The sequence below is a fragment of the Vipera berus genome (assembly GCF_964194415.1).
Source record: "Vipera berus genome assembly, chromosome: 6".
NCBI classification, from domain to species: Eukaryota; Metazoa; Chordata; class Lepidosauria; order Squamata; family Viperidae; genus Vipera; species Vipera berus.
The window spans coordinates 36,269,970-36,294,244 of record NC_138208.1 but is presented as its reverse complement, the minus strand read 5'-3'; the positions used below and the strand labels follow the sequence as shown (position 1 = coordinate 36,294,244).

The 24,275-nt window shown below is 41.4% G+C and overlaps 2 protein-coding genes across 7 annotated transcripts in view; one reads left to right on the top strand and one right to left on the bottom strand.

Moving 5' to 3' along the window:
• TWF1 (twinfilin actin binding protein 1) overlaps window positions 1-7,618 on the top strand; it is a 39,211-nt gene extending 31,593 nt beyond the window's left edge. Inside the window, exon 9 of the mRNA XM_081330384.1 lies at window positions 6,569-7,618. Within this exon, the coding sequence (XP_081186510.1) occupies window positions 6,569-6,739 (171 nt within the window). The 3' untranslated portion in view covers window positions 6,740-7,618. The remainder of the gene's footprint in view (window positions 1-6,568) is intronic.
• IRAK4 (interleukin 1 receptor associated kinase 4) overlaps window positions 1,621-24,275 on the bottom strand; it is a 104,920-nt gene continuing 82,265 nt past the window's right edge. For 3 of the 6 annotated variants that reach the window (XM_081330365.1, XM_081330367.1, XM_081330369.1), the window contains 4 exons: window positions 18,205-18,267; window positions 15,341-15,499; window positions 9,973-10,009; window positions 1,621-6,743 (listed from right to left, as the gene is read on the bottom strand). In XM_081330365.1, the coding sequence (XP_081186491.1) occupies window positions 9,974-10,009; window positions 15,341-15,499; window positions 18,205-18,267 (258 nt within the window). In that variant the 3' untranslated portion in view covers window positions 1,621-6,743; window position 9,973. Of the gene's footprint in view, window positions 6,744-9,201; window positions 10,010-15,340; window positions 15,500-17,538; window positions 17,704-18,204; window positions 18,268-24,275 lie in introns of those variants that run through there. The other 3 variants (XM_081330366.1, XR_014026796.1, XM_081330368.1) reach the window with 3 other exon arrangements.

The window sequence follows — 24,275 nt, the reverse complement described above, 5'->3', positions numbered from 1 at the left end:
TTCTTATTTTGTCACAAGCTGAAAGGATGGTTTTGTGTACTGATTTCAACATGGAAAGGATTTTTTCATGATCATCCATATTCTCTTGATAGTATGTTAAATTGAAGACGTTAGAATCAAATGTTAAAAATATTTTTTTGTCTTTTGTAGCTGGGTATGGGACATCTATTTCATGTTTTATAGATGGTCTTTATAGTAGAAATTGTTTATCAAGTAAGAGTTTATAATCCAAAGGGGTTCCATCATCTCATGTAATAACATATGCTTCTCATGCAGGGAAATAGGAAAGCAATTCCCCAAGTATAGCTCTGAAAGTCAATAAAAGTTTACATTCATAGTTCAAGCAGGCCAGATAAGCCGCCCAGAAATTCCTTTGCAGCTGGGTTTTTCAAAGGTGGTAACTGTCAAGGTCAAACAAATTTTATCTGAGGTCTGGGCTTCAAGCCAAGTCTCTTTTAGGCAATAACAAATTGTAATAGCATAATTCTCCACAAGATGTCACCAATGCTGTTTTAAGCTTTTTAAGTCCAAAACTTATATGGTGGTTTTTCAAGTCTTTTTTTTTAAACTCTCCAATAAAAATATACATCCAATTAGATTAAAATTAATCTTATAGTTGCTCTGTTTCCCCTGGGTAGTCACTGCTTTTCTTAGAGGGTGAGATAAAAATTCTCTTCCCTCTCTCCTCACAGGGAGAAAAATGCTTTGGCAGCTTTTACAGGAAAAACAAACTTAGAATTTTAAAGAGAGGATCAGGTCTCACCCAGTTTCATCTGTGTTGCTTGAAAGTTGCTACAAGATTTCTTCAAATAATTTTTCGGAGGTATTGGGGATGGAGAGGATCACACAAGTTTATGGGATTCAAATGGAGAAGTCAAAGGTATCTTAAAAGTTTTGTACAACTTACTTTGTTGGTTTTCTCACAACAAACAAATCATAAATAGCAATGATAGTCTGTGATTTATCAATGAATTTTGAAAATGTGGAGGTGAGGGTCTTCTAATATAGAAAAAAGAGAACGGAGACCGTGACTTGCCCACCCAATGTAAGTCTGATATGTAAATTTGACTGGAGTAGTTTTAGTTATCCATGTTTCAATGTTGTTCTGAGTTTGACAGATTGACACGTGCCTAATGTATATTAAGTTCATACAGTTTTCTGAAAGAAGTTTGCCACTGAACCATAGCCATATTTTTTCAAATTCCTAAACCAGCCTACATCCCTACCAAGTTTCTACTACTGTCTCAATAACCTGATCAGTTAGCTTTTGGGTATCAGCTGAACTAGACATTATTTGACGCTTTCAATATGGAGGGAGAAAATCCTTCAGAGTGGGATATGGAGTTCTTGCACTTTCCTTAATCAGGAGGTGGCTTGATTATACAACCTAATCAATTTATTATACAGAATTGAGTAACTTTAAATTCACTGATTTTAGTAGCTGTAGGAAGACTTCATTACATTCACTAGCCTGTAAATTTATCCTTTTAAAGTTATCAAATCTAATTGCAATAAAATAAAATTATATATCTATATCTATCTGTCTCTCTGTCTGTATGTATGTGTATTTAAATTTGGATTGCCAATAAAGAGTAAAAGGGAGACTGGTATAGTCTCCCTTTAACTCTTTGTTGCCAATCCAAATTTAACATAAAAATGATTTGTCGCAGTAGTGACTGCCGCCTGGGATAGTCCTAGATTGGGGCTGATACAGGCATAAGCTTTCTTCCCATATTTGGATAGACTGGGTGCCTCAGAAAAAACACTTACTATACACACACACACACACACAAACACATGTATGACAAAGAAACTATCAGTCTATAATTTTAATGGTAGGTTTATTTTAAAAGTGAGAGACAGAACAACAAAAAAAATCCAGAGAAACACATTTCAAAAAAGTTATGTTGATATGCATTTTAATGAGTGAAATAAGTATTTGACTTAGTACTTGCTGGCAAAACCCTTGTTGGCAATCACAGAGGTAGTTGGAGACCAGGTTTGCACACATCTCAGGAGGGATTTTGTCTCACTCCTCTTTGCAGATCTTTTCCAAGTCATTAAAATTTTGAGGCTGATGTTTGGCAGCTTGAACCTTCAGCTCCCTCCATTGATTTTCTATGGGATTAAGGTTTGGAGACTGGCTAGGCCACTCTTAATATGCTTCTTCTTGAGCCACTTTCGTTGCCTTGGTCATGTATCATTGCCATGCTGGAATAACCATCCATGACCCATTTCCAATGCCTTGGCTGAGGGAAGGAGGTTCTCACCCAAGATTTGACGGTACACGACCCCGTCCATTGTCCCTTTGATGCTGTGAAGTTGTCCTGTCCCCTTAGCAAAAAAACCCACCCCCAAAGCATAATGTTTCCATCTCCATGTTTGACGGTGGGGATGGTGTTCTTGGGGTCACAGGCAGCATTCCTCCTCTAAACACAATGAGTTGAGTTGATGCCAGAGTTCTATTTTGGTCTCATCTGACCACATCACTTTCATCCAGTTCTCCTCTGAATCATTAAGATGTTCATTGGGAAACTTCAGATGGGCCTGTACATGTGCTTTCTTGAGCAGGGGAATCTTGCAGGTGCTGCAGGATTTCAGTCCTTCACAGCATAGTGTGTTAGCAATTGTTTTCTTGGTGACTATGGTCCCAGCTGCCTTGAGATCATTGACAAGATCCTCCCATGTAGTTCTGGGCTGATTCCTCACCGTTCTCATGATCATTGAAACTCCACGAGCTGAGATGTTGCATGGAGCCCCAGACTGAGGGAGATTGACAGTTATTTTGTGTTTCTTCTGTAGAAAAAAACCATCTGGTCACCATTTTTTTGAGAGGACTAACAAATTGTCTCTTTATTTTTCCATCTCGATGTAGTTGTCTTGGACTGTTTATCTTCTCTTCCATTTGTTCTTCTTCTTGATCCTCAGGTTCTTTCTGATTTATGTAGAAAGTCCTTTCCTTTTTCCATATTGTCAGTCCCTTTTCTGGATTTGCCCTTGACTGTATTTGTTGATCAGATGAACCTTCTGTCATAATCTTTAATTGTTCCACCTTTTCCGTTATATTCTGTGTAGTTGATTTTTCAGATGTAATCATAGTTTGAGTTTGTTTATCTGGGCTGACCTCTTGTTCTTTTCTGTAACCTCTTATTTCATCAGTAGCTGTAACAATAGTTTGATGAATTGCTTTCAACATAGAGAGAATCTGTTCCTGATCTTCATCCATATTTTCTTAGTAATGTATTAGGTTAAAACCTTTACAATCAGAGAATAAAAAAAAGATTTTATCACTGAATAAGGAACACAGCTGAGCTTCTCTCAGCTGATGTTCAAGGTTGCATAAGTCTTATCTATTGTCTGGGCTGCTGGCCAAGTCTCTTTTAAACAATAACAAATTGTGTTGTTAGTTGTGAAGTTGTGTCCGACCCATCGTGACCCCATGGACAACATTCCTCCAGGCCTTCCTGTCCTCTACCATCTTCTGGAGTCCATTTAGGCTCACGCATACTGCTTCAGTGATTCCATCCAGCCACCTCATTCTCTGTCATCCCCTTCTTCTATTGCCCTAACCTTTCCCAGCATTAGGCTCTTCTCCAGTGAGTCCTTCCTTCTCATTAGGTGGCCAAAGTATTTGAGTTTCAACTTCAGGATCTGGCCTTCTAAAGAGCAGTCAGGGTTGATCTCCTCTACGACTGACCGGTTTGATCGCCTTGCAGTCCAAGGCACTTGCAGGAGTCTTCTCCAGCACCATAGTTCAAAGGCTTCAATTCTTTGGCGCTCAGCCTTTATTATGGTCCAACTTTCACAGCCATACATTGCAACTGGGAAGACCATAGCCTTGACTTTATGCACTTTTGTTGGCAGGGTGATGTCTCTGCTTTTTAGTGTGCTGTCTAGGTTTGTCATGGCTTTCCTCCTCAGGACCAAGCGTCTTTTAATTTCTTGGCTGCAGTCCCCGTGTGCAGTGATCTTGGAGCCCAGGAAAATAAAATCTGTCACTACCTCCATTTCTTCCCCATCTATTTGCCAGGAATTGAGAGGGCCAGATGCCATGATCTTGGTTTTCTTAATTTTGAGTTTCAAGCCCACTTTTGCACTCTCCTTCTTCACTCACAACAAGAGGCTCTTTAATTCCTCTTCACTTTCTGCCATTAGAGTGGTATCATCTGCATATCTTAACAAATTGTAGTATCAGGTTTAGCCACAAGACGTCACCCCTACCATTAAAAGTTTTCTTTTAAATCTGAATATTTTATAATCTTTTCAGTTTTGCTTCTTTCTTATAAGTAAAAAGCCCAATCTTCAATAAGCATAGAAAACATTTTAGTCCACAAACTTTAAAAAATAGAATTCCAATTAGGATCAAGTTATTCTTTCAATGTTTTAAACTCCCCTGGAGTTTAAAAAGTCGTCACTGTTTCTAGAGGAAGGGGTAAAATCTCCCTTCCCTCTCCACAGGGGGGGAAGTAATTAAGGCAGCTTCTGCAGGTAAAGAAAATAGTTAGGATGTAAGAGAGGTAGAGCTCACCCAGTCTCATCTGCTCTGCTGTAAAATTGCCTGGTGGTAAGTATGACTTCGGCTATCTGCAGCCTAGTGATGACCCATACTGCTATAGTTGGACTTTTGTCCGCTGGTTTGGAGGGCTGTCCTGGATCAAGCAGAAGAGCTACCACCCTCCTGCGATCCAACGGGAATCCTCTTGCTGGTTGACCCTAAAGGGCAACATTCAACCCTTTCCAGGGTCCCCCAGGAAGCGAAACTGAACGCGGAAGACGGAGCTTGCCTTCTAGACGTCCATGGCGGCTTCCTCAGCAAACCGGAAGCCTATTTTGTTTTTTTTCCATTTGCGAATAATCGCACCAACTGTTGTCACCTTCTAACCAAACTGCTTGGCGATAGTCTTATAGTCCATTCCTGCCTTGTGTAAGTGTACAATCTTGTCCCTGACATTGTTGGATAGCTCTTTGGTCTTAGCCATGATGGACAGTTTGGAATCTGATTGATTGCTTCTGTGGACAGCAGTCTTTTATACAGGTAACATACTGAGATTAGGAGCATTTCCTTTAAGATTAGAGTGCTCCTAATCTCAGCTCGTTAATTGTATAAAAGACACCTGGGAGCCAGAAATCTTGCTGATTGATTGTTGTTGTTAGTTGCGAAGTCGTGTCCGACCCATCGTGACCCCATGGACAATGTTCCTCCAGGCCTTCCTGTCCTCTACCATCTTCTGGAGTCCATTTAGGCTCACACCTACTGCTTCAGTGACTCCATCCAGCCACCTCATTCTCTCGTTCCCTTCTTCTATTGCCCTAACCTTTCCCAGCATTAGGCTCTTCTCCAGTGAGTCTTTCCTTCTCATTAGGTGGCCAAAGTATTTTGAGTTTCAACTTCAGGATCTGGCCTTCTAAAGAGCAGTCATCTCCTCTAGGATTTCCTCTAGGACCGACCAGTTTGAACACCTTGCAGTCCAAGGGACTCATTTGCAGGATTCTTTTCCAGCACCATAGTTCAAAGGCCTCAATTCTTTGGCATTCAGCCTTTCTTATGGTCCAACTTTCACAGCCATACATTGCAACTGGGAAGACCATAGCCTTGACTATACACACTTTTGTTGACAGGGTGATGTCTCTGCTTTTTAGTGTGCTGTCTAGATTTGCCGTCGCTTTCCTCCCCAGGAGCAAGCGTCTTTTAATTTCTTGGCTGCAGTCCCCATCTGCGGTGATCTTGGAGCCCAGGAAAATAAAATCTGTCACTACTTCCATTTCTTCTCCATCTATTTGCCAGGAATTGAGAGGGCCGCATACCATGATCTTGGTTTTCTTAATGTTGAGTTTCAAGCCCACTTTTGCACTCTCCTTCTTCACCCGCATCAAGAGGCTCTTTAGTTCCTCTTCACCTTCTGCCATTAGAGTGGTATCATCTGCATATCTTATGTTGTTGATATTTCTCCTGGTAATCTTAATTCCAACTTTTGATTCATCTAGCCCCGCCTTTCTCTGCATATAAGTTAAATAGGCAGGGTGACAGTATACAGCCTTGCTGTACTCCTTTCCCAATTTTGAACCAATCAGTAGTTCCCATGTCCAGTTCTCACTATTGCTTCTTGACCCGCATATAGGTTTCTCAAGAGACAAATAAGATGGTCTGGTACTCCCATCTCTTTAAGAACTTGCCACAATTGATTGATAGGGGATCAAATACTTATTTTATTCATTAAAATGCAAATCAATTTATAACTTTTTTGAAATGCATTTTTCTGGATATTTTTGTTATTATTTTGTCTCTCACTGTTAAAATAAACCTATCATTAAAATTATAGACTGATCATTTGTCAGTGGGCAAATGTACAAAATCAGCCGAGGATCAAATAATGTTTTCCCTCACTGTATGATGCTTAAAAATGGTCATAGGTGGCTTTGTTGAGTTCAACTATTTGACAGATTTGATAAGATTTTTAAACTATATAAAAAGATCAGTACAAGATTTATATCTTTAATAGTTATATGTATGCTCGTTGGAGCCTTTTTTCAAAATTACTTGGATTGTTATTTCCTCCTTTCATGACAGATTGAAATAGATGATGGAGATGAACTAACTGCTGAATTTCTCTATGAAGAAGTCCATCCCAAACAACATGCACACAAACAAAGTTTTGCTAAGCCAAAAGGGCCTGTGGGAAAAAGAGGAATCCGAAGGTTGATCCGAGGTCCAGTTCAAACTGAAACACCTACTGATTAGACATCTGTTGGGTAGAAAAGCAAAGCATTATAATAAGAGTGGAAGAGTATGAATGCATATGAATCTTTATAATGAACTACAAACATTCTGTTTTGTTTTCCAACAGAAAATAAGTTAGTATTGCACTTATCTGGCTATGTCACTATAGATCTTGTAAGATCCACAATCTGTGGTTATAGTGTATTTGTTCAAAAGAAAAACAGAACCTTGAGGAATATTCTGTTCTAAAAGTCTTAACTGTTACTTTTATAATAGATAGGCACATGGCTATTCTTCAGTCTTTCTTGGTGACCTCATAAAATGTACTTTAATCATTTACCTTGTGTTTCTTAAGCAGACTATATCTCTAAAAATGGTAAAGAATAAGCCTTTCTTCTTTTCATAATTTCTTTGCTCCTATTCTCTGGGCTTGTATGTACATTTTGTACCACAGTCCAAAATGCTTAGAGCAAGTTCCAATGAATTGGAATGCACAAGACTAGTTTATTTGCTATAACCCTAGATTTTCATATAACTGTGTAACGATGCATTTATTGTTTCTTCTGAAAGAGTAATTTTTTTCAAAAATTCTGACTTACATAAATTTAATTTCCACTTAAGAAAATGCTATTCATTAGGATAATTCTGTCACTAATATGTTATTAAAGAACACAATACAGACTTTCCTATGCTCAGTTTCTCTACAAAAATTGCTGCTTTGTCACTGCCAGTACCAATACTATTAAGAAGCAAGAGAAATGTGAGTCCTAATACATTTCTAGTATCTTAAGAAAATTAAAATATTCTCATTGTTTTTAAGCCAAAAAAGCCAACACAGTGCTAGGCTGCATTAACAGAGGGATAGAATCAAGATCATGTGAAGTATTAATACCACTTTAAAATGCCTTGGAAAGGCCACACTTGGAATACTGCATCCAGTTTCGGTCACCACAATGTAAAAAAGATGTTGAGACTCTAGAAAGAGTACAGAGAAGAGCAACAAAGATGATTGGGGGACTGGAGGCTAAAACATATAGGGAACGGTTGCTGGAATTGGGTATGTCTAGTTTAATGAAGAGAAGGACGAGGGGGGACATGATAGCAGTGTTCCAATATCTCAGGGGCTGCCACAAAGAAGAGGGAGTCAAGGTATTTTCCAAAGCACCTGAGGGCAGGACAAAAAGCAACAGATGGAACCTAATCAAGGAGAGAAGGAACCTAGAACTAAGGAGAAACTTCCTGACAGTTAGAACAATTAACCAGTGGAACAACCTGCCTCCAGAAGCTGTGAAAGTGTTTCAAATTGTGAAACTAATTGTGATTACTTTCTGAATTCAAACAAATCCTTTGATTCTACAGAACATAGTTCCTGTGAGTTGAGGTAAGTAATCTTTTTTATTATTGTCCTTCAGATGAAGGAAGATACATGCCCATTAGTAATTGAAGTCCCAAAATCATTGAAGAAGGCCAAATTAATTCACAAAGTATCCATTCAAAATAAAAACATTGATTAATCTTAATGTATGGGTTGTTTATCAGAAGTAATGCTCCTACATCCATTGGCTTTTACTTCCTTGTAAATATGAAGGTTTTATATTTATTAAATAAGCATTTTATATACAGTGAATGTGAGAAATGCATAAGCTATATGTTTCTAGAAATTAATGTTTTCATTTCAAATTTCCTTTCTTTCCTTGTCCCTATATAAAGTGTATATCAATAAATTCAATAAACTGATTAATAAGGTTTAATTTGAATGAACAGAGATTCATTTGTGAATCAGCACAGATGCTATCCTTAATTCTAAACACGCACATGGCGATTAAATAGATTTTCAGTTAATTTATAAAATTATGAATTCCTGTAATTTTTCACAGTATATGTTGTAGAACGCAACACTATAATTTCAACAGTAGGGTAGATTATTGCTCCATAATAGTGACAGGGTTGTTTATTTCTCTAATAACATATCTATGATATCTTAGGTATATTTACCCATAATAATTACTGAAACACAGGGAATCTGCTGGAATGAAGGGAAGTGTAGTAACTGATCCAAAGCAAATGAAGGTTGCCTTGTAAAACAAAAATACTTTTGTATACATTACAGCTCATATCCTAGTAATTGTGCATGTGCCTTCATCACTAAACTGATGAATTAATGACTGAAAAGGTGCTTTGTATTGTATACTTTAAAAATGCAAAATGTGGTATAGGAAGGAAGATAAGCTGAACTGTGTAATCATTAATACTGTTAAATAGATGAGTGCTAAAGGATATGAATGAGGAAAACAATGCCTGCTCATTATATTAATATATCAAATATTAATCATGTGAAATTTATAAATACTTGATTTTTTCAATGTGGTACTGTTATAGATATTAGAGGAAGATACCCTTTCTGCCCAAATTCTTCATTTCCAAGAAAAATTAAAACTCTTCTAAGATCTGTACATACACTTTAAGACCTCTCAGAACTAGAGTGTTTTCCTCAAAACACAGACCCCAGCATCGAATACTTAATTAAGCTTTCCTTTCCCAAATCTGGCACTTCACATCCAGGTGTTCTTGACCTTTACTTAGTTCAAATGGTGAGGATAGCAATCCTTGAGTTAATATAATCCTTATAATAAACTATTACTAGGATCCTTTTAATAAACTTAGAGATAATCCACATATAACAAAGCTGTCTCCTACTTTAGCATCAAACATACAATGAAACTTTTGCTAGGCTAAAATGAAGCAAATAAAGACAGTTTCCTCCCAGCTATCCATTCAAGGCAAACCATCCAATACTGAAGGGTCTTGATAGCTTCTCCAGCCTCACCCTATTTTTTTTTCATTCTTAGCAATCAGAAACATACATAAGATTATAGTAAAAACTGACTCTTAACAATAAAACTCTAAAGGTGAAATTAATTTAGGATACATTCAGTTTAAAGAAATTTGATAAGGGAAAATAAGCATACTAGAAAAGAGAAAATGTTTTTTTAACCTAAATTATATTTGGTTTAGAATATACAATAGAAACATACGATTTAAAAAGACAAGATAATGTGATCTTGGTTGCAGATTTCATTTTGGTTTACTGAATGCATTGTTATCACTCTATTGTAGATCCTAATTTATGAATAGATAATTAAACCTTATTGTGTTCATTTAAAAAAACACTGAATAACAATCATAAAGGGACAGAAATATTCAAGTTAGGATACAACAGGTTTGTTGTTTAAACACCAAGATACAGAACTGACCTCATTCGATCAACATTTCTTTTAAATGTTCTTTGACCTGAAACAGAAGGAATATAAAATTCATGCTGGCAAAATTCAAAGTAAGTGTGTGTATGCATGTATGTATGTATGCATGCATGCATGCAGTGCTGGGATTTAGCCGGTTCACACTACTTCAGTAGAACTGGTAGCTAATTTTTTGTTGACTTCGGCAAACCGGCTGATGCCCTAACCCTTTCACAAGGCCTAGAATGGACCGCTGGAAGTGCATGGATGCCAGTTCCGGAAGTCCGTTCTGAGCCACAAAATGGACCGCCAGAAGTGCGTGGATGCACAGAACCGGTTGTTCAGGTATTTGAATCCCACCACTGTATGTGTATTATATGTAAGATCGTTAACGTTAATAGTTAAACAGTTGTATTATTCGTGAGGTAAACACCATGACAGCCGAACACGCGGGAGTTTTGACAGCTGTCAAAACCTCCGCAGCAAAGGCGCAGACGCAGCCAGTTGACAGCTCTCCGCTGTCAACACAAGCACTGAACCACGCACGCGCCCAGCCACGTGGACGAAGGAGCTGTCAAACACAGCCTACAGCGGATTGGCTCCGGAATCCCGGCGGGAGAAGAATGGCCGCTGATTGGACTAGCCGGCCAGCTGCCGGCTATAAAAGTACGAACCTCTAACACCTGTTTGTCCGATTCTAAATAAACCAGTTAATGTTAAGCCTGCTGTCTCTGAGTGGTCTGTCAGCCACTTCACTGGCGACGAGGATGGGATCCGCTTCGCCAAGCTGAAGTCACGGCCAGGGAAGAGAGTTCCCGGCCATCCGAGCGAGTCATGGCTGAGTCACTTGGAAGTTATAACTTCCACAGTGGAGCGGATCATCGGACCTAGACAGCATGGCCAACTTCGGACGCGTCAGAGAATTTGACACCCGCCACCCAAAGCGTTGGGAGTCGCATCTGGGGCAGGTCGAGGGATTCCTCTTGGTCAGTAAAATTACTGACGACCGAGCGAAAGTGGCAGCCCTCCTGTACATAAGCGGGCCGCCAGTATACGACGACGCCGTAGGGCTGTTCAGCCCGACACCGATCGCGGAGGTCCCCTACGCCGAGCTCACTGACAGGCTCAACAAACATTTTATGCCAGCCCGCTCAGAGCTATATTGGAGAGTGCAGTTCGCTCATCGACGCCAGCGGCCGGATGAATCTGCGAACGACTTCATCACAGGAGTCCGGCACGCCGCGCGAAGTTGCAGATTCCCGGACTTAAAAGACCGGATCTGGGACCAAATCGTCATAGGGCTTAGGGACGAACGTCTCCAAAAAAAGATCATCGCCAAGCCAGACATGAACCTAGCGGAGGTCTCCCGGGAGGTATTGGTGTACGAAGACAGCCATCGGAAAGACCCCGCACATCCAACCAACGAACACCACGGAAGCGTACATCAGGACGAGACAACTTTCAGTGATGACGACGGAACCATAGACCTAACCGATGTAGATGCCATCCAACGCCGGATGGAGAGACTACAAACCCGCCGAAGCGACCTCAACGACAAACAAAAAACACGGAGCCACATTCCCCCATGAAGCTACAACAGGGATCTGCGAGCCACCTGTGCCAGCTGCAGGGGCAACCATGCCCGAGCCAGCTGCCGTTTCCGCAACGCAAAGTGCCACAACTGCGGAAAAACCGGGCACATCAAAACAGTTTGCCGGAGCCGACCCCGCAACAACCTGCACGAAGTGGAGGCCACCCCCCCAGGTACGAAACCTAACCGAGCCTATAGGAAAAAAAACCCGGGAAGTTTAGTGGAGGCGGTAGACAGGGTCCACCTTCTAAGCCCCAAAGTAAAAATTAAAGCCAAACTCCAAGGGGTCGCCGGCGACATGGAGGTCAACTCCGGGTCAGCAGTGTCTTTAATCTCCCTAAGAACTTACAAGGAAATTTTGCCGGCGCAACAACAAGAAAATTCCCTTAGAGCCCCCCCACGTGCATTTGGCAGACTATCAAAAAACCCCTATCCTACTCAAGGGGAAAGCCCGGGTATGGGTGGAATTTAAAAAATTTCAAGGACCCCTAGACGTGTTAGTGACACAGGGAGAACGCACCAACCTAATAGGGCTTAACTGGTTTAGCCCCTTAGGCATTGCAATCACGGGAGTCAACACAGTACAGGCCTCAAGCCTCGAAGCCGTCTGCAAACAATATGCAGACGTCTTCGACGGCTCTCTGGGGAAGTATACAGGACCACCCATCTCATTAAGTTTAAACCCAACCGTACAACCTATCAGGATTAGGGCCAGGAGGGTTCCATTCGCCCTCAAAAAGAAAATTGAGGACGAACTGGAACGCCTCGTAGAGCTGGGGGTATTAGAACCTACGGAAGGGGGAAGCTGGGAAACCCCTATAGTGACCCCTATCAAACCTAATGGCCAAATTCGGCTCTGCACTGACTACAAAGCCACCCTGAACTTAGCCCTGAGTGCCCACACTTACCCGGTCCCGGCGGTAAGAGACGTCCTCGCTTCCATCCGCTCGGGCGCCATCTTTGCTAAACTGGATCTCACACAGGTGTACTTGCAATTGCCTGTAACCAAAGAAACTGCGGACGCGCAGACGATCGTCACGCACCGCGGGGCATTCAAAGTCAATAGGCTACAATTTGGCATTTCGGCTGCCCCGGGAATATTCCAAAGCATAATGGAAAAAACAATGAAAGGGATTCCCGGGGTCTGTCCCTACTTCGACGATGTACTCATCGCCGGAGAGACAGAAGCCAACTTAGCTGACAGATTGTCAGCTGTCCTAGACCGGCTCAGAACAGCCGGTCTTAAGTTAAAAAAGGAGAAATGCTCCATCGGAGTTCCTTCCACGGAATTCCTGGGGTACAGGATAGACGCCCAGGGCATCCACCCCACAAATGAGAAGCTCAAAGCTATCAAAACGGCCCCCAGCCCCAAAAATAAGCAAGAACTCCAGGCTTTCTTGGGGTTATTAAACTTTTATCATGCATTTTTGCCGCACAAGGCAACTATTGCGGAGCCCTTGCATAGGCTATTAGATAAAGGCACACTGTGGTCCTGGACAAGGACACACGAAAGCAGTTTCCAAACCCTTAAAGACATTATTTGCAATAGCTCCACCGTCACTCTATTCAAAGAGGACGTTCCCGTTTGCATCGCTTGCGATGCCTCCCCATAAGGGATAGGAGCCATCCTAAGCCACCTAGACAAAGACGGGAGGCAAAGACCAATAGCTTTCTACTCACGAACGCTATCCAAGGCAGAGAGAAACTATGCCCAAATTGATAGGGAGGCTCTGGCTATCGTCGCCGGCGTGAAGAAATTTCATGATTATCTATACGGCAGACCCTTTACCATCTTCACTGACCACAGACCCCTGTTAGGCATTTTTACGTGGAACAAAGCAACCCCACAAATACTGTCCCCAAAAATCTTACGGTGGTCTACCTTTCTATCAGCATACTCTTATAAGTTGATACACAAACCGGGGAAGGAGTTAGGACATGCAGACGGCCTCAGCAGGCTTCCCTTACAGACGGCAGACCCAGACCCAGCTCCGGCCGGAAATATACTGGCCATCTCAGAACTGCCAGAGTGCCCGCTCTCAGCCAAAGACATAGCGACCAACACCGCTAGGGACAAACTCCTTAGCAGAGTCCTATACTGGGTCACCGCGGGATGGCCGGCAAAATGCCCCAACCCCGAATTCCGCCCCTTCTTTACAAAACAACACGAATTAACTTCCCACTTAGGCTGCCTTCTATGGGGAAACAGAGTGGTGATTCCGCAGAAAAATAGGCTCCAGACACTCCATACACTGCACAAGGGGCACCCCGGGGTGGTAAAAATGAAGTCCCTTGCCAGAAGTTACGTGTGGTGGCCGGGGATTGACAGCAACATCGAGGAGCACATAGGGGGGTGCTACCCTTGCCAATTAGCCAGATCAGACCCTCCCCACGCCCCAGTCCACAGATGGGAAACCACTAAGAACCCTTGGTCCCGCATCCATCTAGACTTTGCCGGACCCATACGGGGACAAAGTTTTTTAATAATTGTAGACAGTTATTCAAAATGGCTCGAAGTCATCCCCATCAACAAAACCACCACAACCTCCACCATCCAAGCACTCAGAAGGGTTTTTGCAACTCATGGCCTCCCTGATGTCCTTGTTTCCGATAACGGACCACAATTCACTTCTTGTGAATTTCAGATGTTCACTATGAGGCATGTCACGTCGGCTCCATTCCACCCGTCATTGAATGGCATGGCAGAGATTATGGTGAGGTCCACAAAAGCATTAAAAAAGTTCGTTAAAGGAGACTGGCACCGCCACCTCAGCCAGTTCCTCCTTGCCCAACACACTACCCCTTGCACAACCACGGGCAAATCCCCGGCGGAACTCAGGTGGGGCAGGAGGCTAATAACCAGGCTAGACAGACTGCACCCCGACAGAGCGAACTTTGACCCAGGGCAGCCTCCCCAACCTCGAACCTTCAACCCAGGACAAGCCATCTGGGCAAGGAGTTACACAAACAGTCAAAAATGGGTACAAGGGGTCATACTTCACCAAACCGGGCCCCTGTCATACCTGATAGACGCGGGTCCCGATGGACAAATGCAGCGGCACGTAGACCAACTGAGAGCGCGAAGACCCGAAAATAACTCCCAGTCACCCTCTGAAAGCCTAGGCTGGCCGCCGCCAACCAACCCCGCACCAGATATTCCAGCCCCACCTAACGACACTGGCATGCCACTACCACAGCAGGGGGAAAGGGAGCCTTACAACGGAGCACCCCCACGCCGTTCCAGCCGATCCAGGAGAGCACCCGCCTACCTTCAGGACTACAAGTGGGCAGGAAGCAATCAACAACAGCAGGGGGGAGGAACTAATCCGGGGGAAGGGTAAGGGGTGTATTATATGTAAGATCGTTAACATTAATAGTTAAACAGTTGTATTATTCGTGAGGTAAACACCATGACAGCCGAACATGCGGGAGTTTTGACAGCTGTCAAAACCTCCCCAGCAAAGGCGCAGGCGCAGCCAGTTGACAGCTCTCCACTGTCAACACAAGCACTGAACCACGCACGCTCCCAGCCACGCGGACGAAGGGGCTGTCAAACACAGCCTACAGCGGATTGGCTCCGGAATCCCAGCGGGAGAAGAACGGCCGCTGATTGGACTAGCTGGCCAGCTGCCAGCTATAAAAGGACGAACCTCTAACACCTGTTTGTCCGATTCTAAATAAACCAGTTAATGTTAAGCCTGCTGTCTCTGAGTGGTCTGTCAGCCACTTCAGTATGTATGTAGGTACTTTTGAATTGCATATATATAGCATCACTATATTTAAAATTTATACCCTTTCAATATCTGGCCTCCGGTTCTTCTTCTCATGCAGACACTGTGAAGCAATTGAATACATCTGTTCAATTGAGGTGATGTTCCTGTTGCTGATTTTTTTATCAACATAATGTTCAATAGTCTTTTCTTCATCTTCAATTTCCTCCTTGATGGACAGCTGATGGAGCAGCAAAAGTATTAAAATAATATTACTTCATAATATAAGAATTCCATAGGGAAGAAAGAAAAACAGATTGTTCTTTTGAATTGATTAAAAGTAATAAAGCAAGCTGTGACTGTATGATGGGATGGGGCAATGGAAGAGGTCATATATTTGTATCACCACCCTATTTATAGATCATCTTGTACATTCATTCCAAGAGGGGCTGTTGAATGCCTTACCCTATCACAGGGGTAGGCAACATTGGCTCTTTTATGACTCATGGACTTCAACTCCCAGAATTCCTGTGCCAACCATTGGCTCAGGAATTCTGGGAGTTGAAGTCCATGAGTCATAAAAGAGCCAAGGTTGCCTACCCCTGCCCCACGAGGTTAAAGGAGTAGGAATCCTTATATTATAGAATGCAAATAAATAACACATTTTTCAGATTTCCATGTTATGTTTTCCTTAGATCTTGATAAAACCTTTTCTGTCCTTTTTTCACTAGCGATAGTCTTATAGTCCATTCCTGCCTTGTGTAAGTGTACAATCTTGTCCCTGACATTGTTGGATAGCTCTTAGCCATGATGGACAGTTTGGAATCTGATTGATTGCTTCTGTGGACAGCAGTCTTTTATACAGGTAACAAACTGAGATTAGGAGCATTTCCTTTAAGATTAGAGTGCTCCTAATCTCAGCTCGTTAATTGTATAAAAGACACCTGGGAGCCAGAAATCTTGCTGATTGATTGTTGTTGTTAGTTGCGAAGTCGTGTCCGACCCATCGTGACCCCATGGACAATGTTCCTCCAGGCCTTCCTGTCCTCTACCATCTTCTGGAGTCCATTTAGGCTCACACCTACTGCTTCAGTGACTCCATCCAGCCACCTCATTCTGTCGTCCCATTCTTCTCTTGCCCTCAACCTTTCCCAGCATTAGGCTCTTCTCCAGTGAGTCCTTCCTTCTCATTAGGTGGCCAAAGTATTTGAGGTTAAACTTCAGGATCTGGCCTTCTAAAGAGCAGTCAGGGTTGATCTCCTCTAGGACTGGCCGGGTTGATCGCCTTGCGGTCCAAGTACTTTCACAGCCATACATTGCAACTGGGAAGACCATAGCCTTGACTATATGTACTTTTGTTGGCAGGGTGATGTCTCTGCTTTTTAGTGTGCTGTCCAGATTTGCCATAGCTTTCTTCCCCAGGAGCAAGCGTCTTTTAAGCGTCTGTGATATTGAATAGTTTGCCTTGGATTCACACTGAGATCATTCTGTCATTTTGGGATTGTATCCCAGTATTGCTTTTCCTACTCTTTTATTGACTATGAAGGCTACTCCATTTCTTCTGAGGGATTCTTGCCCGCAGTAGTATACCTGATGGTCATCTGAATTAAATTCACCCATTCCTGTCAATTTTAGTTCACTGATTCCTAAGATGTTGATGTTCAGTCTTGTTTGACCAGGTCCAGCTGGCCTTGATTCATGGATCTTACATTCCAGGTTCCTATGGAGAATAAATCTTTACAGCATCGGACTTTCTTTTTACCACCAGACACATCTACAGCTGAGCGTCCTTTCGGCTTTGGCCAAGTCACTTCCTTCTTTCTGGCACTACTAGTACTAGCCCTCTGCTCTTCCCTTTTTGAAATGTGTTTTTCTGCACTTTTTTGTTGTAATTCTGTCTCTTACTGTTAAAATAACCCTACCATTAAAATTTATGGATTACTGCCTTGTGGTGAAGGGGCTTGCGTAACTCAATGAAGCTATGAGCTATGCCGTGCAGGGCCACTGGAGAAGGAAATGACAACCCACTCCAGTATCTTTGCCAGGAAAACCCGATGGACAGTACCAAAAGGCAAAAACGCTGGAAGAGGAGCCCCTGCTCAAGAAAGCACATGTACAGGCCCATCTGAAGTTTCCCAATGAACATCTGAATGATTCAGAGGAGAACTGGATGAAAGTGTTGTGGTCAGATGAGACCAAAATAGAACTCTTTGGCATCAACTCAACTCATTGTGTTTAGAGGAGGAATGCTGCCTGTGACCCCAAGAACACCATCCTCACCGTCAAACATTTTCTGCTAAGTGGACAGGACAATTTCACAGCATCAAAGGGACGATGGACGGGGCCATGTACCATCAAATCTTGGGTGAGAACCTCCTTCCCTCAGCCAAAGCATTGGAAATGGGTCGTGAGTGGTTATTCCAGCATGGCAATGAATCAAAACACCTGGCCAAGGAAACAAAGAGTGGCTCAAGAAGAAGCACATTAAGGTCCTGGAGTGGCCTAGCCAGTCTCCAGACCTTAATCCCATAGAAGGTTTGAGCTGCCAAATGTCAGCCTTGAAACTTTGACGACTTGGAGAGGATCTGCAAAGAGGAGTGAGACAAAATCCCTCCTGAGATGTGTGCAAACCTGGTAGCCAACTACCTCTGTGATTGCCAACAAGGGTTTTGCCAGGAAGTACTAAGACATGTTTTGCCAAGGAGTCAATTACCTATTTCACTCATTAAAATGCAAATCAATTTATAATTTTTTTGAAATGCATTTTTCTGGATTTTTTTGTTGTTATTCTGTCTCACTGTTAAAATAAACCTACCATTAAAATTATAGACTGATCATTTCTTTGTCAGTAGCAAACGTAAAAAATCAGCAGGGGATCAAATAATTTTTTTCCTCAGTGTACATAGATACTATACATAAACAAACATGCCAAGAAAGAAAACATACCAATAACTGGGGATCTCGATTTTCATCCATAGGACTAAGCCCAGTTATTATTTCGAGTAATACCTGGAAACAGATGGAAATTAATATGTGAAATACATATCACAAGTTTTCACCAAATATCACTGCACGACAATCAATGTAAAAAAAATGCTATTTTATTTCACCGAGGGATGCTCAATTACCTTAGCAACAAAGTAAGTTTCAGTACAATTCTAAAAAGACTTAGTGTAAGGACCCTCTTCAGCTAACCACCCAAGAAAGCAGAACTCATTTTTAAATAATATTTTATTAATTTTCCAATTTTACATTTAAGTATTTAAAAAGTAAAGTGGTGGCTGGGTTAATCAATAGTTCAATAACAAAATCTTTAGCACTAATCTCAAGTTACAACATCAAATATTTCCTCCTTTCCCCTTAACATTTACTGTCTCGTATTTAAGCTAATGCAATTCTTGTTATGACTTCTGGTTTGCTGCTACAGCAGTCACAGACGTTTGGAAGGCAAGCTCTGTCTTCCATGTGTGATTTCTCATTGCTGCTCATTGCTGGAGAGGTTCAAAAGTCACCCTGTAGGGGCGACCAGCAAGGAGGGGATCTCCGCTTGATTGCGGGAGGGCGGTAGCCCTTTCACTCGATCTGGCGCAGCCCTCCAAACTGGCAGATGAAAGACCGGCCATAAAAAAATGGCTCATCACTAGGCTGCAGACAGCCGAAGTCAAACTTACTACCAGGCACCTACAAAGCAGCGCAGATGAGACTGGGTGAGATCTGAACCTCTCTTCAATCTTAACTACTTTTTCCACCTGTATAAGCTGCCCAAAGTATTTTTCCCCCTGTGGAGAGAAGGAAGGGAAAGTCTATTCCATCTTCTAAAAACAGTGGCGACTGACTATCAGTAACCTGATTTTAACTGGATTTCTGTCTTTGCAAAACCTGAGGACTAAAAGACTTCTTATTGAAGATTTGGGTTTTTATTTGCAAAAAAGAAGTAAAATTGGAAAAAGAACTATAAAAATCTTGGATTAAAAAAAATCCTAAACAGTATGGGTGACATCCTGTGGCTAAACCTGATATTACAACCTGTTATTGTCTAAAAGAGACTTGGCTTGAAGTCCAGACTATAGATAAGACTTTTGTAACATTGGCAATCAGCTGTCAGAAGGCCAGCTGTGTTCTATGCTCAGTGATAAAATTACTTTCACTCTCTGATTGTAAAGCTTTTAATTCACACCACTAAGAGACCATGGATGAAGATCAGGAACAGATTTTATTTATGTTGAAAGCAATTCAGGAAACTATTCTTAAAGTCACTGATGAAATAAGAAGTTACAGAAAAGAACAAGATGTCAGCCTAGATATACGAATCCAAACTTTGATTACAACTAAAGAATTAACTACACAGAATATAATAGAAGAAGTGGAGCAATCAAATACTATGATAGAAGATTCAACTGATCAACAAACACAGTTAATGGAAAACACAGAAAAGGGAAAATCCAGAAAAGGGATTGACAACACTGAAAATGGAGAAGACTTTCTATATAAACCAGAAGAAACCTGAGGATCAAGAAGAAAAACAGACCGAAGGGAAGATAAACATTTCAGGACAACTATGCTGAGAGAGAAAAATAGAGAGGCGATTTGCTAGCCCCTCCAAAAAAATGGTGACTGGATGGCCTTTCTTATTTCAGACAATATATATAATAACAGAGGGAGATCTATTCAATGATTTAAAAGCACAGATATGGAAGGCGAGTGGGCAAAGAAAGAAAGTTAGAATAAGGCTGAAGAAAATTGGGGCTTTGATTTATTAGTGAGGATTAAAATAGAATATACTCGATTTAACAAGATATGTACTTTATATACTAGATTTTGTTATGAACTGAGATAAAGAAAACTGGTTATTTTAAAATTTGGAAGTATAAATATTAAAAATTAAATTTGAATATTGATTTGTTTATGAAGGTTGAATGTAAAACTAATTAAGATATATATAAGCTAAAAATATATTGATAAATGTAATAAACATGTTTTTACTGAGCTGATATAAAAAGTGCACTAGCTTAAATATGAGATAGTAGACATTAAGAGAAAAAGAGGAAGTTTTTGATGTTGAAACGAGAAAAACTGGTTACTAAATTTAAGACGTTTGGAAATTAATAGAAAATAAGAATGTTATACTGTATTATCAATTAGTTGAAGTAAGATGGTGGTAAACAGAATATATGCAAATAGATAAGATGTGTATTCTGAATATTAGATTTTGTCATGAATTGTGATAAAGGGAACCTCGGTTACTTAAGATTTGGAAATTATAAATATTAAATGTTAAAGTTAAATATTAATGGGAAACTAAAAATTGAGGAAAACTAATTAGGACATTGATTGTCTATAAAGACTGAATGTTAAAATAATAAGGATATGTATAAGCCAAAAATTATAAATATAAGTCATTTTATTTAATTGATATAATAAGAATTGTATTAGTTTAAACAGGAGTTAGTAAATACTAAGGGGAAGAGAGAGGAAAAATTTAATGTAGTAGCTTGAGACTTAGTTAGCTCGCATCTCAAGGTCTTACTCCAGTTTCATTTCTCTATAACTGTCTCCCTGGTAAGGGGGACACATACCTTTCTCAAGCGGATAGAAGTGGGAGAGGAAAAGTAGAAGCAAAAGTTATTCCAAGCGAACACAAAGTCCCCCCTCCCCACAGCAGAATGGCAGACCCCAAAACAAAAGCATATATGCAGGGAAAATAATAAGAATTTGGGGACCTGACATACAGCCCCCCCCAGAAGAAAGGGAAATCCACCTAAAAGACAAAAAGGGAAGGGCAACAAACAATACAGGCAAATCAATTAGGTTTATCAGGATATTGAGAATGGAAGTGTCTTAGAAGTTTAGGGGGTCTAATATGTTTCTGGTACACCCATTCTAGGCAGAAGGAAGATTCTTCCAAGCTACTAAGTATTGTGTCACCCCGTGATATATTCAAGAGGCCAAAATGTCCTTAATCTCAAAGCGTTGTTCACCCTCAACCATGACAGTAAATGCCTGAGGTGTAGGAGGTCTAAGGTTAGAAGTGACCTCCGGTTTGAACAAACCAGTGGAAAACGGTGGATTTTCAGCAAGTTCTTTGGCAAGTCCAATTCAACTGTCACAGGATTGATGTTTCATTTGATAGGGAAAGGTTCTACAAATTTAGGGCCTAACTTCTTAGAAAGCTGTAAAGACTGCAAATACTTCGTGGAGAGGTATACTCGGTCTCCAACTTTATATGGTTTTTGCTCCACCCTCTGTTTATCGGCCTGAGTCTTATAGGCTTCTCTGGCTTAATCCAGAGCTTTCCTGACTACTGGCCAGGTATTCTGTAACTGTTTAATCCACTCTTGCAAGGAAGAGATTTCAGGCTCCTTGGTAGGGAGTTCAGGCATGGCTACAAATGTCTGACCATTAGCTACTTGAAATGTAGTGAAACCTGTACTGGAGTGGCCAGCATTATTATAAGCCACCTCAGCAAATGGTAACAGGTCAGAGCAATTATACTGCTAATTAATGAAACATCTCAGATATTGTTCTAGAACTGAGTTCAGTCTCTCTGTCCCCCCATTCGTTTGAGGATGATGTGAAGATGATAACCCTTGACTAGAACCCATCAAGTCCAGAAAAGCTTTCCAGAACTTAGAGGTGAATTGAACCCCTCTGTCTGAAATTATATTTGTGGGGCCCCATGAAAGCAATATACATTTTGCACAAAGAGTTTAGCTGAAGTTTTTGCAGTTAGGATCTTGGGGCATTGAATGAAATGAACTTGTCTAGAGAACAAATCCGTTACGACCTAAATTACAGTGTTTCCAGCACTCTCAGAAAATTCCACAATAAACTTCATAGAGATCTCTCTCCAGGATGCTGACAGACTGGCTACTGGTTGAAGCAGTTCTGGGGATTTCCCTTGCTGCCATTTAGCCGCTACGCATGTGGGGCAGGTGGCTGTAGAGATGGAAGTCAAGGATATGAAGGGGCCATGTGTAGCAAACTGCCATGCCTCAGTATCTTGTTTACCTCATGTCTATGAACTCACTCCAATTAGCACCACCAAGGACTGCCAGGAACCATCAAGATATTTGAGACTCTACCCTGGCTGGGATGTTCTTAAAGATTGACAAGGGAATACACCAATAACAATGCTATTTGCTGTGTGCTCTTTGCTGCTTGTTAAAACTATATAAAAGTAATAAACTCTGCGTAGGCAGGCAGACATTTTGGACACCCTGCTATGACTGGTTTCTGAATCCCACATCTGGTGCCCGAACAGGGACCTTCCTCCGGGAGAGCAACTTCCAACATACTTGCCTTCGTCTGGAATAGACCCCAAGGTGCACCTTCCTCCTATGGGACCCCTCAAAGGTAAGTATGGGTTGCAATCTATCTCACCAACAGCAACAGCATGTACAGGAACTTCGATTCCTGCTACAAAAGTCAGGGCTTACAGCGCCTGAGGCAGAAATAAGGAAGCTGATTGGAGAGATAAGGAAACATTGTCCCTGGTATCCGGAGCACGGGATGCTCCGTTTACAGGACTGGGTAAAGATAGGGCATACTTTACATCTTGAACCCCAGGCTCCAGTTCAGATATTACATCTATGGTTTCAATGCCATCACGCTGTGGAGAAATTTGGCTCTGATGCTTTGGCAGGACAACAATTGACCACAAAACCTCCACCGGATTATGATCAAATAAATACCCCCCCGAAATCATCTTCAATTGAACCTTCAGCTCCTCATGAAGAGATTAATTCTTCTGCTTCTTCACGGACATTGTATACCCCCATGAGGCAAATTTTAGAGGAACAATTAGCAAAAAAAGGGGGGGGGGAAATGTAGAAGAAATTGCTGACGGGTCTGCTCCCTTTGCTCCAGTTGATGCTCAGATTGTTTTACCAGCTGCCACTTTACAGGTTTCTTCTGAATGCGCATACTGAGCATTTGGAAAAGTGCCTGTTTCTGGCAAGCCTCATCAAGCCTTCTCTAACATCAGGCAGAATGCTACTGAGCCGTATTCTGATTTTGTTAACAGATTACAGGATATAGGAACAGCCTCTTATCAAACCAATTTATTGGCAGCCGCTTTATCGCAAGGCAGCAAGCCTCAAGGAAAGTGTTATAACTGTGGTAAACCCGGTCATTATAAAAGGGAATGTTGAAATCCGGTGGGGGGGGGTATGTCTGCAGCATCCCGCAGCCCTTTCTATCAGGTTGAAACCAAAAGCAAGTTTTTTCCCCTGTCTTTTTCTTTTAATCTGGCTCTTTGGACTATTTGATTCCTTTTGTCAGAGGTGAGGACACCTCCCACTTCACACCTGCAAAAGACCCCAGGTTCAATATTCCTTTTAGTCTTTCCCCACTGTCTTTTGAAGTTGGTGGGATAAATTTTAAGTAACCATAAATGTCCCCCTCCTTTTAATTAAAAGGGGAGGCCTGTTTTGGCCTCAAACTCCAAATTGATGTGTGTTTTGTTCTGTTATATATATATATATATATGGACATTTGGGACATTAAGCTTGGACTTGGAATGGTGAGAAAAATGGGAGATGATTAAAGGGCCCTATAAAACCATGTTTGGTTGGAATCACCTCCTGATTTTTCTCGCTTCTTGTAGGACAAGCCATATGTCTAAATGAATGTTGTTTTACTAATATTTGTGTATATATGTCTGTCTATGTTGTTCTGTGTTATTCCAAGACTTGGAAGAGGGTTAAAAACCCCTCTAATAACAATAAACTAAAAGGCCTTATTTAAAAACAAACAAACAAAAAGAGATTTGGAACATGGAGCTCATTGGCTTGTGAACAGCTCCCTGAAATTATAATAATAGTGATTGGTTTGCCTGGAGAAAGTATGAAATGAAATTTTTGTATGTGAAATTGTTTATGCCGGCAGTTGGAATGGACGTGAATGAGTTAATTTGCTGATGTGTAAATGTGTGTGTGTGTTATCCCTCAAAACCCTACCACCCCCACCTCTGTCCCAGGCTGTGAAAGGAACAGTAAATTGCTGATTTTATTGTTGTG